General features: G+C 44.3%; 1 protein-coding gene across 1 annotated transcript; it reads right to left on the bottom strand.

Annotated features, from left to right (window-relative positions):
* Positions 1-1718: 1718 nt before the first annotated feature.
* LOC117354517 (gastrula zinc finger protein XlCGF57.1-like) lies at positions 1719-18036 on the bottom strand. Its single transcript, XM_033932188.1, has 4 exons — positions 17929-18036; positions 17219-17339; positions 12710-12836; positions 1719-5004 (listed from the first exon to the last, which is right to left on the bottom strand). The coding sequence occupies exons 2-4, from the start codon at positions 17243-17245 to the stop codon at positions 3164-3166; spliced, it is 1995 nt and encodes a 664-aa protein (XP_033788079.1). The 5' UTR covers positions 17246-17339; positions 17929-18036; the 3' UTR covers positions 1719-3163.
* Positions 18037-18681: the final 645 nt, after the last annotated feature.

Here is an 18681-nt window from a genome sequence, read left to right as displayed (position 1 = left end):
CTTTCTCCTCCCTTCCCGCTCACCTTCTCCTAACCCTTACATTGCTCCAGGGCCCCTTCTTACCTCTATTAATTGTATCTATTCTGCTGATTGTTTCACTTACTGATTGTACTTGCTGATTGTACCTTTTCTCTGATTGTACCCATTCGCTGATTGTCTAGCTCTTCTTCACTGTAAACCGCCTTGAACTTCTATGGCTTTGACAGTATTATAGAAATAAATTATTATTATTATTAATGCAGTGGGTATAAAAGTTAAATCTATTCTATCCAACTTAAGTTAAGAAAATTATTGTCATAAGTGACCCGGTAAAGATTGAATGCATAAAGCCAGGTGTTATGAAAGGTTGTTGAACATCTGGTGGCATTTCTGAGGGCCTGAAGAGTAAGATTTAATAGAAGGTACCTAAGAGATGACTGAAGGGGTTCATCTTTTAATATTGGTGTCACTTACACACACTGGCACTTCTCAGCATTTGCTTATTTCTGATCCGAAGAAGGATTACCTTCGAAAGCTCAGTCAAACAGGGCAATAAAGTTAGTCCAATAAAAAAGGTATCACTTTTATTCCTTTTATTTTATTTCTACATATTACCTTCTGATTTAAGCTTTTACCATATGCAGTACATGGGTTTGTCGTGCCACTGGGGCTTGTTTGCCTCTGTGAAGCAGAAAGCTAAGCCATTGGTAGTTTCACTACCAGCAGGGCCTCCCAAGGCGGACAGGTTTCAGCAGAGATGTCAGACTAATGTGGTACCGGCAGCAGATGGGCAGTGTTAGAAGCAGAGGATCGAATTTGATGTGACAACGGCAATCTACTTCTGTATTCTGCCATGATGATCTCATCAAGTCGCTAGGACTTGAACACGAGTCGATGGCAATAGAGAGCACATGTAAATAGTTTCTACCAATGAATGGATTCTCCAGTGCATTGTGACGATGCTTTTATAAATGAGGCTTGTACTACACTTGGTATGTAAAAATAGTTTTACTTCTGAATGGGTTCTGTTACATACTGAGATGCTTTACACCTGAAGCTTTGACCACAGTGAGCACATGTAAATGGTTTCACTCAGGGCAACGTCTCCAAATGGGCTATATTTAGTGAATTCTATGACAGTAATGAACCTTATTCCAAAGTCAGGGTACGTGGATTATGATTTCCGTCTCCCAAATTCATTGTTGACACTTGCTTTAGTACTTGCATCGTGGCAAAGAGATCTTTCTGGAATCCATAAGATGTCACTTATTCCAAATCTGTTCTTTCTCTCACCATATTAACTTAACTCTTGCTGTTTCCTTCTGAGTGTCCTGTTTCATTTTTTTTCCTGATACTCCTGCTAAGGTCTCCTCTCTCTTTCTTCCAAAAGGCCTAAATTGTGTTAAAATGTTATTACTTATTTGCTTGCTTACTCTTTACAATCAGAGAGCTTAAATTTGCATCAGTCACTTTTTGCAGCTTTTCTAATGGCAATATTCCTCTTCCCTCATTTTGGGGTGAACTTTCTTGGTATACCATCTTTGTCTAAATATAGAATATGTATCAGTGTATCGCAAACTGTGTGCTCTGGCACAATAGTGTGTCTCCTGAGATTTCCGGTGTGCGTGACACACTGGGAAGGAGGAGAGGTGCTGGCACTGGCCATCTGCCTACAGGACGTGCCTCTCACGGTGAGAGGCACATTCTGTAGGCAATCAGCCAGTTGCCAGCGCCTCTCCTTCTCTCCAGCTCTCTTCCCTGCTGGCACCCCCCACTGGCGGCTCAGGGCCTGTCTGGAGGGCCTTCATGAACGTGCGGTCGTCAACTTGATGACATCACACATGCACATGATGTCATCATGGCGACACCCATGCACTTATGGATGCCTCGAGACACAGCCACTACATTTAGTTTGCTGTGGCTCGACAAAGTTTGCAGGACACCGATATGTAGCATAAAGGTGGTGGTACATTTTCTCCTCTATTTGAAGGAGGAGATAATCCACAATAAAACAATTTAAAGCAAAGCTAAAAACATTCTTATTCGAAGATGTTTTTGGATAAAAACTATCTTTTTAAGGACTAAAACAATTACAGCTTCTACCCTCAGCTACTGTTTTACCCCTACGTGTGCTTTTTCTCAAAGATTGTAGTTCTATCCTTCTTTCCTAATTGTGTGCAGTTAGTATATATGTTTTTGTGTGTCTACTAATCTAACCTGGTTCTGTATAGTATTTTAACTCCAAATTGTTTTGTTCCTTTTAAGATATTTTTTTATTACTGTACACCGCCTAGAAATTTGATTAAGCGGTATAAATTTTTTTTTTAATAAACTTGAAACTTAATAATAAACTACTTAATTGTAGTTAATTCTCTTAACTTTCTCATTAGCTGCTGGAACTAGAAGACAAGACATGTTTTCAGTCATTGCCCCTATGTTGTGGAACTCTATGCCCCAGTACATTAGAGACATAAAGGACCTCTTCTCTTTTAAAAGAACTCTAAAAACTTATCTTTTCAAGGATGCTTTTAATATATGACCCCCATAATTAGATTTTTTTTTTTTACATGGGCTTGACATCATACAAATTTTTTTCCTCCCCTTCCTTGAGTTATCTTCCCTTTAATGTATTTCTTTTTCTACAAACTTATTGTAACTCTCCCCCCTAATCCTCACGGTTCATGTATGTTACCCCAGTATGTTTTTATTTAAAGTCAGTGTATTTGTATTTCTATTTTACTTGAATTGTACATTGCTTAGATATTTAATAAGCGATTTATCAAGAACTAATAAAACTTGAAACTTACACAATCTCCTCCTTATCTGTAGGAGTCTAGTTAATTGCAGTTAATCCTTGTGTGGCTTTCCTCTTACTGCAGTAGGACCAAGAACAAGTCTACCATGGACTTATCTAAAGCAGGGATGTTAACTTCATCTGCAGAATCTGTCTATCGCTAACACCATTACTAACCCCATTGCATAAGCTGTGCATGGTCTCCTTTTTACCCATTCTTCCTTTTCTTTCCAACCATAGTCAAATTTGTAGTGTTGCTTTGCTGAGATATGGTACTTACATGTTCACCAAATTCAGATGCTTAGCAAGATTTGAGAAGGGAACTTATTCTCTAATCATCCATAATCCACTAGCTGCTGTTGTTGAATCCTAAACTGCACCCTTTTCACCCTATTTTATTCCTATGTGTATTTTCTGATGTGTGATGAGGTTAACCTTCTGAATGAAGCTTTTACCACATGCCGTACATAAAAATGGTTTCATTCTTGTGTGGATTCTCTGGTGCATGGTGAGGCTTGTCTTCTGAGTGAAGCTTTTGCCACACTCAATACATGCAAATGGTTTCACTCCAGTGTGGATTCGCTGGTGTATGGTGAGGTTTGGCTTCCGAGCAAATCGTTTACCACACTCAGTACATGTAAATGGTTTCACACCAGTATGGATTCTCTGATGTTTGGTGAAGCTTCCTTTTTCTTGGAAACTTTTACCACATTCAGTGCATGTAAATGGTTTTACTCCAGTATGTATTCTCTGATGTATGGCAAATGTTCCCTTATCACGGAAGCTTTTACCACATACAACACATGTATATGGTTTCACTCCTGTGTGTATTCTTTGGTGGATGGTGAGATTTGTCTTCCGTGTAAAGCTTTTACCACATTCAGAACATGTAAATGGTTTTACTCCTGCATGGATTCTTTGATGCCTAGTGAGTATTCCCTTTACCCGGAAGCTTTGACCACACTCAGCACATTTATATGGTTTTACACCTGAGTGTATTCTCTGGTGCATAGTGAGGTATGGTTTCTGAGTAAAGCTTTTATCGCACCCAGCACATTTAAATGGTTTCATTCTAGTGTGGGTTCTCTGGTGTATGGTGAAGCTTCTGTTCTCCCGGAAGCTTTTACCACATTCAGCACACGTAAAGGGTTTTATTCCTAGGTGGATTCTTTGGTGTATAGTGAGAGTTCTCTTTGTACTGAATCTTTTTCCACAGTCTGGACATGTAAAAGTTTTCGCTTCTGTGTGGGTTCTCTCGTGACTTCTGAGGTTTTGCTTCCGACTGAAGCTTTTACCACACCCAGAACATGTAAATGGTTTCACTCCTGTGTGGATTCTCTGGTGTACTGTAAAGTTTTCTTTCCGAGTGAAGCTTTTACTACATTCAGTGCATGTAAATGTTTTGATTTTAGTGCGGATTCTCCAGTGCCTCATTTGTTTTCTCTCCTCACTGAAGCTTTCACTATCATCAGGACATGTAAATGAAATAACTGATTGTAAACCAGTTTGAATTTGTTTATATTCTGTGAATGTTTTCTTGTGACTGAAGTTCTTATGTTCTGTATCTGAAACTGGCCTTTCTCCTGAGTGGAACTGAACGTGTCTTGTGAAGTTTTCTTCCTGGTTGCAGTTTTTGTCATAAGCAGAACATGAAACTATTCTGTCATTGGTGGTGTTTTTCTGGAATTTTGTAATGTTTACATTATTGATACAGCTTTTCCTATATTCTGTTCTTGTACACATTCTTGTGTTTTTATTATTTTTTTGGTGTTGCATTAGCTCTTTCTTCCTACCAAAACCTTTTGCAAACTTAAACTGTGTCTCTTTTATACATGTTTTCGGTTGTGTCTGTTCTCCTTTTTGACTGAAGTTTTTTCCACAGTCTGTGGATAGTCTCTCGTCAAAGTCCAATTTCTGCTTTGGTGTCAGACTTACACAATCACTGAGAAATATCTTGCAAACATCGCATACACATCTTTGATCTCTCATCTGGGTTCTCTGCTCTTCCACTGTATGTATGAGATGGCTGGTACTGTGTTCACACAATGCTGAGTCTCTAGTTGAACTATTTTGCTTATTTTCTGTTTTCCATTGATTTTTCCTGTTTTCATCCCTGTCAGAACAGGAAGAAGTTACTTCTTTGTTTCTTTCAAACAACTTCTCCTCTTCAGTCTCCTCACTCAGCTTCCAGCGATGTATCTCTGTATCATTGTTTCTAGTATCATTATTTTCTAGATTAAAAAAAATAAAAAGAACATTGAAAATTATTGTAGAAGAACAGTTTAGCCAGTTCAGTACTACGATACATCTTTGTATATTTGCCACCTCCTCTCTGCTGGGATTACAGGCAGTCCCCGATTTAAGAATGCCTGACTTACGTCAAACTCATACTTACGAATTAGGGTCTTGCCTCTCCCTTCCTGTGCCAGCATACCCCTTCTTCATCCCTTCCTGTGCAAACGTGACTCTGCTCCTCCCTTCTATGTCCCTCATCATTTTTCCCTCATTCTGTGCCCCAAATTTGTGCCTCCCTCCCTCCCGCTGATCCAGAAACCTTTCCTCTAATGTCAGAGGGAAGGCTTCTGGGTTAGCCGTGAACCATGTGCAGGAGCCACAGCTCATGGCTTTGCAAAGATAAGTGTGACTGGGAGAAGGGAGCCTCAGCCGGCCAGAGGAGGTAGACACCCACGGGAGGGAGGTATGAATTTGGGACGCAGAATGAGGGAAAGACCGTCAAGAGGCACATTGGGACATGGAAGGGAGGAGGAGGGTCGCATATGGACAGGAAGGGAGGAAGAGGGGTCACTTTGGCACAGGAAGGGAGAAGCAGGGTCACATTGGGACACAGAAGGAAGGGAGGGAGCACAAACTTTGGACAAAGGAAGGAAGGAAGAAAGGAAGGAGGGAGCATAAACTTGGGACACAGAATGGAAGGAGGGAGGGAAGCATGAACTTGGGACATAGGATGGAACAATGGAAGGAGTAAGGGAAAGAGATGATGAGGAGGGGAGGGAATAGAAAGGGAGACTTGTTGGGCATGGGGAGGGAGTAAGAAAGATTGGACATCGTGGTGGGAGAGATGTGAAGGTACAGATAGAGAGAGATGAGAGGGAGAAAAGTTGGATGTGGTGGAGGAGAGGGAATAGTGGGACGGATGAAGAACAAAAGTAAGTGTAAACGTCCTCCGAAGTTGGTTTTAAAAGAAAAAGTGTTTTATAAACTACAGTACTTTATTTTGAGGACTGTTTCTTTGATGTTTTTATAGACTGTGTACTGTATAGGATCCGAGTTACATACAAATTCAACTTAAGAATGATTTAAAAAAACAGAACTCGTTCTTAACCCGGGGACTGCCTGTACAGCATTTCCAAGCTGGTCACTTTATGAGATACCGATAGGATACGATCACATTTAAGTCAATATTTAAAAGCACCTTTTGGGGGTTTTCACCCAGGTATAAGAAATGTCATGTTGAACTGTCCCAAACTCCACCAAGTCCAGCATCTTACCTCCAACACTGCCAGTCCAGGCCACAAGTGCCTGGCAGCAAGGCCATAGGCCTCATTATTCAGGATTGTATGTCACCTGCAAGTCAGATGTACAGTATATTGGATCTAATTGCCCCCAAAACATCACCTGAGAACCACTGGGGCAGAGCCAATGGTGGGCTTTTTGAAGGATTTTGGTTCAGAAAGAGAGGAGAGAGGTTGATGGCACATGGATCTCTCTGAGCAGAGGGACTGACTTATCAGTAACTGCTATGAACTGTGCAGGGAAAATTCAATAGCTGATATTTATAGCTTCTAGCGAACGGAGAGAATCTGGCAACCTGTCCATGCAGAAACGTGTCTGATCATTTCCTGCTACATTCCACCTGTTGTTGGGGGGTGGTGGTGGTTGCTGACAGACAGCTAGAGTATGGGAGGAAGGACCCTGTCCATCATGGAGTGACTCTGCTCTGAAGGATGCTGCCAGCCTCTAGGGTGAGAAAAGGGTTCACTTCTATGGTCTGGGGAAAGTTAGTCTTCTGTTCTTAGCTGGCTAAGGGCATGGTCTATGAGCCTAATGGTCTATGAGCTTAATATTTGTGGGCTCCTTTTATCATATCGCAGTCGAGCTTTTTACCATGGGCCAGCAAGTGTGTGGCGCAATGGTTAGAGCCACAGCCTCCGCACCCTGAGGTTGTGGGTTCAAATCCACACTGCTCCTTGTGACTCTGGGCAAAGTCACTTAATCCCCCTATTGCCCCAGGTACATTAGATAGATTGTGAACCCACCAGGACAGACAGGGAAAACGGCTTGAGTACCTGAATAAATTCATGCCAACCGTTCTGAGCTCCCCTGGGAGAATGGTATAGAAAATTGAATAAATAAATAAATACAGTAGTGTGAAAAGTTTCAGCCTCTGATAACACAGGTCAACGCATCATTTTCATCAGAGTTAATGCTGGATGGATTTTGTAGTATTTTTCAGGCTGATTTCAAATCTGTGTTTAGTTTTTCATTAGCACGTCACATTTTTGTGATGAGGTTAATTGGGCGATATATCATGCGTTTATAGGATTTTGGTTTTTTATGCTGCAGACGGGGATTAATATCAGTCTTTATCATGCCAAGGTATTGTACTAATCATCCAGATCGTTTCTGTTACTTCTGTGGTTCATTCAAGATAAAAACATAACATCGCCCAATTACCGTAGATCTGAAGAAGGTCTACAAATTGTACTTTGGCTGTCCACTGGGTGACCAGGATAAGTCTTGGGCTCCACATATCATCTGTACCAGTTATTCCAAAAGACTTCATAACTGGTTCCAAAAGACAGTCGACGAAATGCAGCAATGCCATTTGCAATCCTAGTGATATGGAAGGAACCGCAAGACCATATTAAAGATTGCTACTTTTGCCTTGTGAACACAAGTGGATTCTCAGGTAAAATTAAGCACAACATTATATATCCTACTCTGGATTCTGCTATTAGGCCTGTTCCTCATGATGACTCACTGCCTGTCCCTGTACCTCCACAAGATGGACTTGCTTCTGTGGAACATGATGAGGAATGTGATGATGATGCAGCAGCAGCTGGTCAAAATCCAGAATTATCTGATCCTGATGTGAATGATGAAGATTCAGAACCAGGGACCTTTACACAAGCTGAACACTATGATCTTATTCGTGATCTAAATCTTTCAAAAGAAAAAGCAGAACTTCTTGCTTCAAGGCTTAAGCAAAAGCACTTGCTTGCAAATGATGATAATATAACTCATTACAGAAAAAGGAATCATAACTTAACAACATTCTTCACTGTAAATGGTTCATTGTGCTTTTGCCATGACATCATCGGGCTCTTCAACAGTTTGTCACAAGTGCATTGTCCAGATGAATGGCGTCTTTTCACTGATTCTTCACAGAGAAGCTTGAAGGGAGTGTTACTGCACAACGGAAATTCCAAACCAAGTATACCAATTGCCCATTCTGCTCATCTAAAGGAGTCTTATGAGAATATGAAGACTTTACTAGAAGCAATCAGTTATAAAACACACCAGTGGAACATCTGTGGTGATCTGAAGGTCATTGGCATGCTAATGGGAATGCAAGGAGGATTCACTAAATACTACTGTTTCCTGTGCTTGTGGGATAGCAGATCTACAGCTGAACATTATGTCAAGCGTGTCTGACAGCTGAGAGATACCTATAACCCAAGGACAAGCAGTGTGAAATTTATGCCAATGGTGGATCCTCATAAAATATTTATTCCAGCTCTTCATATCAAGCTGGGGTTGATGAAGAACCTGGTAAAGGCCATGGATAAAGCAATCACCAGGTTTTCAATATCTTGTTAAGAAATTTCCCCAAATCAGCACTGCAAAACTGAAGGAAGGGATATTTATAGACCCACAGATCAAGCCCGTTATGCAGGATGAAGATTTTAAGAAATCACTCTCAGCAGCTGAGCTTGAAGCTTGGGAGGCATTCAAGTGGTTAGTGGAAATCTTTCTGGGCAACCATAAGTCTCCTTCACACAAGGAAGGAGTTCAGAATCGCCTTGACTCATATCAGAAACTTGGCTGTCACATGTCATTAAAAATACACTTTTTGCACTCACAGCTTGACTTTTCTCCGGAAAATCTTGATATGGTGAGTGACGAGCAAGGAGAACGTTTTCTCCAGGACAGTTAGCTAACGGAGCGTCGCTACCAAGGTTTCTGGAATGAGAGTGTGATGGCCGACTACTGCTGGATGTTGTGCCTTGACAATCCAGATGCAACTCACAAAAAGAAATTATACGCTACGCATTTTTGAAGAAATATCGTTTGCTAAGTGACACAGTCCAGTATAATTAATAATCTGTGTGCTTATTTGACTTTGGGCCAAAGATACTGCAACATTTCTTTAAGTTGATGCTGCGATTCTTAAAACCCTCTATGCTAAAACGTTATTAGTCATAACTTTAAAAGTTTACATGACTGAAAAAAAACCCCTAATAACGGATCTGAAATCAGCGTGAAAAACGGATTTAGAAAAATGTGCTTTGTTGCCAGATGACTTCGAAAACATTTTTTGTTGTTGTTGCCTTGTGTTATTTGTGTTCCTCAGTTCCTGGCTTTCAGCTTTGATCCAAGAACTGGAAAAGGATTTGTTTCTGATTTAAAGGGAAGAAAACTGGCAAGGCACAGGATTATCTAAAGGTTCCTCTAGTGGCATAGTAAGGAGGGGTTGGCGGACCCCTCCCCCGGGCGCCATGTTGGTGGGGACCCCAACTCTTCTCTACCCCAACCTCTTCCCACTCCTCCCCTCGAAACGCATTCGCCTGCCCCCACACCTCTGGTCGTTCACCGCCGCGAGCGACAACTTCAACGTGCTTCTTGCGACCTCATCCTCTCTCCCGCCAACGTCACTTCCGGGTGCCGCACATAGGAAATGATGTCAAGAGAGAGCCGACGGGGTCGCAAGGAGCACGTTGAAGTGAACAACTAGAGGGACGGGGGAAGGAATAGGACGGGGGCACGCAGCAGGGAGGAGAGGGGAGCAGAGACGAGGGCGTGGAAGGGGGCGTCACCGCCCCAGGCACCTCTCACCCTTGGTGCACCGCTGGGTTCCTCAGTCCTGGTTCCACCACTGCCCTCCTCAGATAGCAGGGCCGAGACAGGCCGTGATCAGACACTTCTCCCTCCGTATTCGCTGTGATAGGGGATTAGCAGACCCGCGAATACAGAAAAACCGCGAATAGCTTTTTCATATGCTATTCGCTGTTTTCTATTAAAAAAAAAACATCGTGAATCAATTTGGGGACAGATTAATATTGTTCTTGAATCGTCTATTCCTTTGTCTTATGAAACCATTAATTTGTGGTACGTTGTTACAGGTAAAGCCTGTTTTGGATAAATACAAGAGCCGTCTTTTATTGATCATGACAGGAATCGCCATCCAAATGATCCCAAGGAACTGGAAATGTTATGACAGACTTAACTACATGTTCTGGTGGGCAAGTGTGTGTAATACATAGAAATATGAAAGAATGAATGCGGAATACTTGGGTTTTAGCAATATATTTAATAAAGTATGGAGCCCGTTGACTGCATTTGTTAACATACAATAACAGAGATGTATCTTTTATTTCTTAGATTTCCTTACACATCCAGGGTGGGGGGAGGGGAGGGGAAATTATTTGGAAGAGTTAAAAAAAAACATTTAATTATAATATTGTAATAAATAGTATGATTTAATATATTAATAATTGGGAGGAGGGGGAAAATGGATGTTTTCTTTAATAATGTGTGTAATACGGTGTATTTTATGCAATCTGTTAAAGTTATATTAATTGTAATACACTGTCAAAGCTTGAAAATTAATAAAGAATTATAAAAAAACCCCACACATCGTGAATCACTGTCCCGAATGTTCTCAGGCACATGCCTCACTGGGACATATGTTTTGGTCCTGCCCTCACATTCTTCAGTTCTGGCACTGTTTGGGAACCTATATTACCTCTCTCTGGGGTCAGCGGTGGTCCTCGACGCCCAGAGCATTATTTGGTTTCTATGATATTTTCACACCTATACCGAAAGGCCTTTCAGCTTTCGAGGCACGAGCAATGTTGCTTGGCAAAAAAGCAATTTTGACACAGTGGCTGGCCAGTGACGCCCCGACTTACGGTCAATGGAGAACTTTGACGATCATGCATGCCTCTTTGGAACGTAGACATTGTGGGACCGGGATCCTGGCGAGGCCTAGTAACTTCCCAGAATCCCAGTCTTGGCGCGAGCGTAACCGTGGTGGATCACAGCGGCCTGGTGCCTCCCATAAACTGCACACCACACTGGCCTGGGTTTTGTCCAAATATATCACTTTTATTTATCCACCAGAAAAGTTTCCAACAAAAAAGGTCAAAATTTGGCATTCAAAGTAAAAACCCAAAACATTCCAATTTTCCCTTGTTCTGCTTTCTTTCTCTTATGTGCCAGTTCTTATCACTGCACCTTTAGTGCTGGACAATTTAAGTTCACAAATAAAGAACATAAAATACAGTTCCTGTTAGGTATTATTTCCACAAGCAGTGCTAGAACCGTACCTGCCTTGGCAATAGTTAGGCTACCTGGTTCTAGGCACTAATTAGGCTTCTGGTAGATTTGAGTGGCAGTTCCCTTTTCCTAGGAGCAGAGGGACTTGTACTCCCACAGGTGTGGCCACTGGTCCACTTATCTAACCCAACAGTAAATTCAGCAGCTTCCAGCCCAGGTTGAAACCAGGATACACAATCCTTCACAAAACATAAAACTCAAAAAGGAAGAAACAAAAACAAAACCCTTTTACCAAGGAAAAAGGACATTCAGGCTTTCCTAAACCTATTCCCATTCCATAGGGTGTTCTTCCCCAGACGTAGCATTACTCTCTAACCAGTCCATGTCACAAACCTCAGATTGTGTTTCAGGGTTTTGCATTTCCCTATCCTGGTGAGAACTTCTGAAGGCTGGCCAAAAGTTAGCTGCTGTAGCTGGTTTCCTCCTCAGCTTCCCCTGAGCTTCCAGTCCCAGCTGTCCCTCCTCTCTCACTGACGAGGGAGCTTCAGAAAAAGGGAGACTCGGCACATAACCCCGCCCCCTCACAGCAGCTTTAGCTAATTCCTTAAAGAGCCCTGTCCTTCCCGTTCCAGCCTGAGCTCTGTGAGTTTTTAAAGGGACAGGCTCCCTCTTAACCCTGTGCTCAGGATTTTCCCTATACTCAGGATATTTCTTCTCCTTAGTCCCTGGCACATTATTAATGCTTCCCTGCTCTTTTCCCTGGGCTTTTCCCCGGGCTTTATTAGGACTAGCCAGATCCCTGTCACAACATTTTACTGATCTCAACACTGGGCCGGGTCAACGATTTACTTTGATCTGGGAACGCTTTTGGTTAACTCTTACACCTATGGCCCGGAGTAGACTTTTGAACCTGTAATTTGCGTTTTGCTTGGCTCCCTGAACTTGGGGATTATTAAGTTTATGTATCTAGTCGGGGGAATGGGGGGGGGGGAGGAAGAGATTGTATTTGTGCACAAATGTAAGTATTTTGTTCTGCTTTGCTATGGATGTTTCTATGCACGTTGAAAATGAATAAATATATTTAAACATAAAAAACATCGTGAATATGGTGGAAACCGCGAATCACATGGTGGGAGACCTGGCCTGTTCCTGAAGGAAAGGCAAAAACGCGGTGAAGAAAGTGCTGGGAATCGGCGATTTTCTCTGCAAACGCTTGGAATCAGCGATTTCTCTATGCAAGCTGACGTAATTTGGGGAAGGAGCCGGCAAGGAAAAAACCGCGAGTAATCGAAACCCCGCGATTGCTGAAACCGTGAAAACGGAGGAAAAAGTGTACTTTGAAGTTTTTGAACTAGTAAAATGCCTCAAACTCTTTTTATGAAACCAGCTCCCGTTATCTTCTAAAAATGTCCTTACCTAGCGAGATCAGGGTCTCATAATTCTCCTTCATCACCTCCCTGTAAAGCTCCTTCTGACCTTCATTCAGGGACTCCCACTGCTCCCGGGAGAAATGGACAGTGACATCTTCAAATGTCACTGGCTCCTGAAACGACAAACCAGAATCAAACTTGGCGACGTGTGGAGGAGCTCGGAGTTCAGATGACTTTATTCTGCTACCATTATACCATAGGAAAGAGGACTCCAGGACCCCATGTCCCCCCCCCCCCCCACCAAATGGACAGATTTACTTCCCCACGTGTGGTCCTCAACTCAGTTTCCTCTATGTCAGCGATGCCCAAACGTGTTCTGGGGGAACCCCAGCCTGACAGGTTATCAGGATATGCGCAAGGAATGTTCATGAGATCATTTTGCATTCTGCTTTGTTGGTAAGCAATTTATTTTTAGGTATTTATATACTGTTTATCAGGTTATCTAAGCGGTTTATATTCAGGTACTCAAGCACCTTTCCCTGTCTGTCCCGATGGGCTCACACTCTATCTAATGTACCTGGGACAATGGGGGGATTAAGTGACTTGCCCAGGGTCACAAGGAGCAGCGCGGGTTTGAACCCACAAACCTGAGGGTGCTGAGGCTGTAGCTTTAACCACCAGGTCACTCCTTGTGCATATCCTGACTGACAGGGGTTCTCTCAAGACAGGCTTGGGAACCTCTACTCTATGTGCTCCAGTGCACACGCTTATACCAACCAATATTAGGGTTACCAGACTTCCGGGACAATCCGGACATGTCCTCTTAAGAGGACTGTCTGAGGTCCTGGACTGACTTTCCAAAACCCGGCAGTTTTCCCGGGTCTTGGAAAGCCCCGACGAGCTCCAGCTGCGTCTGGAGGGCATCTGAGCAAGGGCGGGAGACGTCGCACACATCCACGCATGCTCCAGGCCCTCCAGATATGGACGTTGTTTTTCGGGGAAGAAGAAAGGAGGTTTGTGGGGACGGGGCTGGAGGCTGAAAGGGGAGTGGCTGGGTCAGAACAGGGCAAAGCCAAAAGCGGAACTGGGCAAGGCCGGAGGCAGAACAGAGTGGGGCCATGTGTCCAGGTTTTTGCGGCTCGAAAAATGATAACCCTAACCAGTATTATAGAAAGGGAAGTAAAACCCGGATGTCTCAATCCATCCTCCTTTTTCTGGAGCCATATGGTAACCCCACCTATGTTCCTTTATAGAACAGGCACCTCCTGAGCACCTCTGTATAAGAATCCCCTCTTAATGTGCTTAGCTGAGGCCCATAAGCATTAGAATCATAGCTAGCCCCTAATACTCTGTATCTTTAAGGGGAGGGTCCCGGAGGTGTCCTCTTTTTAGAGGCCTGTCTGGGTGTCTGGAGGGATTTTCGAAACCCAGCAGTTTGTCTGGAGCACCTTTGCATTACATTACATTAGAGATTTCTAATCCGCCATTACCTTGCGGTTCAAGGCGGATTACAAAAGAGATGAAAAACGTTGGGTTACAATGGAAGAACATTTGTCCTTTCTAGAGAGGTAAAGAGTAGGTTCTCCTAGGACAAGCAGGAAGAGTCAGCTACATATGGGTGTTGTCCCAACAGCTCCCAATTTGCGGATAAGCTCTCCAATAGCTCAGAGAGATTTTTTTTTCTCTCTCTCTCTGAGCACGTGCAGTGCCCGGGCCCCACTGGGCATGCCCGAGCCCTACCCATTTAGTTTCTGTGTGGCGGGAAGAGGGAGGGGGGAAAGACGGTAAGTTTGAAGTTAGGGCTGTTTCAGGAATTTCTTGAAGAGTGTAGATTTTATTTCTTCCCTCTTGTCCTGCCTCCACAGGGGCCAACATCTTTCTTTCTTGCCTCCTGTCCCCCGACCCCCCTATAAAGATTCCTTTGAAGAGTCCATCAGTGCTTTTTTTGAGCAGACCCTTGGTTGGATGTTATAGGCCCATCCCTACTTCTTCTGTCTTGGCCCCCAATCCCCCATCCCAGCATTTCTTTTCCTTCCCCATCCCCCCTCAGGGGCCAGCATTTCTTTTTCATCCCTTCTGTTCCCCCAGACCCAGATCCATTTTTCTTCCTTCCCTCCTTCCTGCTCTCCCCTTTCACCCTGCCCAGCGGCCAGCATCTCTTCCTCTCTGTTCCCTTCCTCCCACCTTCCTGCTGTCCTACCCCAGGGTTCAGCAATTATCCTTTTGTTTCCCTTCTTTCTGTTGTGTGCTCTCTCCTCCCTCCCCCCCCCATGGGTCCAGAATTGTTTCCTATTCCTCCTTTCCTGTAAACCCAGCATTTTTTCTTCTTTTTCCTGCTTCTCTCCCTCCCCCCCAAAATAGAGCAAGCATCCTTCTCTAACCATCCCTCCTGCACTTTCTACTGCTGGTGGGTCCAGCATTGCTAATCCTCCTATCCCTTCCATCCAACCTTTGCCTTCTTTCCATCTAGTATTGCCAGAGAATGTGATAAAATCAGTTAGCTTTGAGGGGTTTAAAAAAGGTTTGGATAATTTCCTAAAAGAGACGTCCATAAGCCATTATTGAGATGGCTTGGGGAATCCACCGCTTATAACTAGGATAAGCAGCATAAAATCTGTTTAATTACTTGGGATCTGGCTAGGTACTTGGGAGCTGGATTGGCCACTGTTGGATACTGGGCTTAACAGACCTTCAGTCTGTCCCAGTATGATAATTGTTATGTTTTTATGTGAGCCAAGTATAGGATAGTCAAGCCATTGTGACATCACTGATGAGGCTGGCTCTTAGACATTGGTGGAATGAAGCTTTATGACATCACAATCTCAGCTCTGGAATGTTGCTACCCTTTGGTTTTCTGACAGGTACTTGAGACCTGGGTTGGCCACTGTTGGAAACAGGGTACTGGGCTTTATGGACCTTCGGTCTGTTCCAGTATGACAATTCTTATGTGAGCTATGTATAAGAGAGTCAAGCCATTGTGACATCACTGATGAGGCTGGCTCTGAGGCATTGGTGGAATGAGGCTTTATGACATCACAATCTCAGCTCTGGAATGCTGCTACTCTTTGGGTTTCTGATGGGTACTTGGGACCTGGGTTGGCCACTGCTGGAAACAGGATACTGGGTTTGATGGACCTCTGGTCAGTCCCAGTATGGCAGCTCTTATGTTCCTCCTTTCCCCTCTTTCTCTCTCCCCTGCCATCTGTCCTCTTTTTGTCCCCCCCTCGCCATTCCATCTAGCATCTCCCTCCTCTTTATGCCCTTCCCCCCTCCCATCACCCCAGCTGCCACTGTGGCTGCTTTACCGGACTAGCAGCAGCTGTGGCAAAACAGCAGACATCATTTGCGGGATGGTTTCTTTTCCCACGGCTGCCGCCTTTTCCCCAGAGCAGGAAGGTGACTTCGGAAGGGGGTGGGACCAGCAGCCATGGGAAGAGAAACGACCCCCACAAGAGATGTCTGCTGTTTTGGTCAGGAAACACAGCAGCGGGAGGGAGGTGGGGGGGGAGGTTCGCTGACTTTGATGCGTGATAGCCAAGACAGCTTAGAGAGAACAGCGGCAGAGCAAATGTGCGTGACAAATGCATTTGGGTGTATGAGCTGGAGAAGGGTAGGGTCACCAGATTTTACGTCAGCAAAATCTGGGCCCCCCCCTAGACCCGCCCCCCCCCCCAGTTCCACCCATCCCGCCCCTTTACGCTCCAGCCCCGCCCTCCGCTGTCTGTTCGTCAGACAGGAACAATTAAGAAAAAGGCTCTATGGCAAGTAATCCACTACTATTCACTGAAAACCTCTTGCCATGTAAAATCAAGATTACAAGTCAGACTCCCCAGTGTTAAAATATTCTTAACTGACTTGTAATCTTGATTTTACATGGCAAGAGGTTTTCAGTGAATAGCGTCAGACAGGAAGGCATCCGCACATGTGCTGGGTTTTGAAAAGGGTATCAAAGTGAAGGAGAGAATCTCAGAATTGCCACTCCAAGGATCACAGTGATATTATTCAATTAGGAATTGTGGCATGGGGTATCTTTCATCGACTCAAAACCTTCATATTTTAAAGTGACTTTATTAGTCATATTTAATATATTATTACTACTCAAAAAAAAAAACCAGAGACGAGCAACGAAGCTAGTGAAAGGTATGGAGAACCTGGGCTACGAGGAACGACTTAGGAGACTGGGGTTGCTCTCCCTTGAGAAGAGGAGACTGCGAGGTGATCTGATCGAGACTTTCAAAATACTTTGAACTAAGTGGGTGGTAAACTGACAATGAATTGGGGGTGGGAAGGAAGAGAAACTGGTTGGACCGGCGGGGCTGCCCCTTGCGTTTCTTCAAGCTCCGCCTACTCCTTGTGTGTAGGCCACTCACCACTCTCCTCATTTAAAGGCAGCCTGGCCAGTTGTGTTCACAGCCCACCAGGCTTTCATTTCCTTTATAGGGGCTTGGTAATTTGTGCTGAGTTGAGCACAAATTACCGTTTTTAAAAGTTGGCTCCTATGCTGTATGTGTATCAGAGGCTGCCTGGCATTGCCCACCTCCTGCCAGTCTCCTACCTGCTCGGCAAAAAGCCCTGCAGCCATCCTCCAGCCCTTCTCCAGAGCACGATTTCCAGTTCTGGCTCTCTCTCTCTCCTCGCTCGGCTTTGCTGGGTCAGTGCAGGGTCCATTTTCTCTCCTAATGGCGTCGGACAGAGAGAGAAATGGGAAGTCTCAGGACAGATCAAAGAAACAAGAAGCAGGAGAGAGGGAGGAGGATGGGAAGTGAAAACTCAAGAGATTACAGGAAGCAGAAATAGAGAGCTTCATAAAGGCAGAGGAGAACCAGGAATAAGAGCAGAAGTGTGTGTGTGTGTGTGTGTGGGGGGGGGGGGGTTCTGGAGCCCCAGGGAGGGATTGAGCAGTGCCAGGCTCCTTTCCTCTTCTGCCTGGTACTGCCTCCCCTGCCTGGTACTGCAGCCATCCTCCTGCCCCAACTCAGTGCAGGCCTCAGCTGCTCTCCTAAAGGCTTCAGGGGGAAGAGAAGAGAAGCGAGAAAGAGGAAGGAACATGGAAATATAATCTAGAGAGATCAGGAAGCAGAAACTGAGCTAATCATGAAGCCAAAGGAGAACGAAGAAGAAGAGCCCGAAGGGCTGCAGGGAAGAAAGAGCAGAAGTGTCTTTTCTGGAGCCCCAGGGAGGGATTGAGCAGTGCCAGGCTCCTTTCCTCTTCTGCTCACCCCATGGCATTGCCTGGCACTGCATCTGCTCCTGCCACTCTCCTACCTGCTGAGCAGAAAACCCTGCAGCCATCCTCCTGCCTTTCTCCAGCCCTGGCTTTGCTGGCTCAGTGCTGGCAGGCTCAGCTTCTCTCCTAATGGCTTCAGGGGGAGGGAAGAGGGAAGAGAAAAGAGAAGCAGGAGAGAGGGAGGTTGAGAGAGAGCTGCTTCTGACTGCTGCCATCTCCTGTACCCGCCTAGAACAGACAGCAGAGGAGCTGATCTTGTACACACTAGTGCTGCCTGATTCAGGGAAAAATGTTTTCAATTCAATTCGATTCGGCCTATTGGATTGATTTTTCGATTCAATTCACTTTTCCCGCCCATTCGGGCATTTTTTTTTTTTCCCCAATGGCCTGGCAGATTTATTTTTGTCGCCTGTTCACTCACCCCAGCCCCCTTTGCCCTCTCCAACCCCACACCGGTGCTGTGGTATAAAACAAAAGACTTTTCTTCTCTCTGTTAGGTCCTAGCTCAAGCTTGCTGTCTAACACCAGCTCTGGCAGGATACATCTTTCAAATCTGACATTGTAATCACAAAACAGAAAATAAAATTATTTTTTCTACCTTTTGTTGTCTGCTCATCTTATTATTCAAATCATATTGGTCCCATGCTCTGGTTTTCTGTTAACTCGCTTGCCAGGGTCTCCTGCCCATTTGATATTTTCTTTGTTCTCTGAGCTCACCATCCATCTTCCATCTCTGCACCTTCCCTTCCACTGCCATATCCAACATTTCTATTTCTTTCACACTGTCTACC

This window comes from Geotrypetes seraphini, chromosome 2 (genome assembly GCF_902459505.1).
Source record: "Geotrypetes seraphini chromosome 2, aGeoSer1.1, whole genome shotgun sequence".
Classification (NCBI taxonomy): Eukaryota; Metazoa; Chordata; class Amphibia; order Gymnophiona; family Dermophiidae; genus Geotrypetes; species Geotrypetes seraphini.
Note: the sequence above shows the minus strand (reverse complement) of the source record. Positions and strands in the feature narration are given on the sequence as shown.

Coding starts and splice junctions, on each gene's coding strand:
- LOC117354517 (XM_033932188.1), bottom strand. CDS start 17,245: ATGGCTGCAGGGCTTTTTGCCGAGCAG. Junction 12,837..17,218: donor CAGGGCTTTTTGCCGAGCAG/GTAGGAGACTGG, acceptor TTGTCGTTTCAG/GAGCCAGTGACATTTGAAGA. Junction 5,005..12,709: donor TGAGACCCTGATCTCGCTAG/GTAAGGACATTT, acceptor TTTTTAATCTAG/AAAATAATGATACTAGAAAC.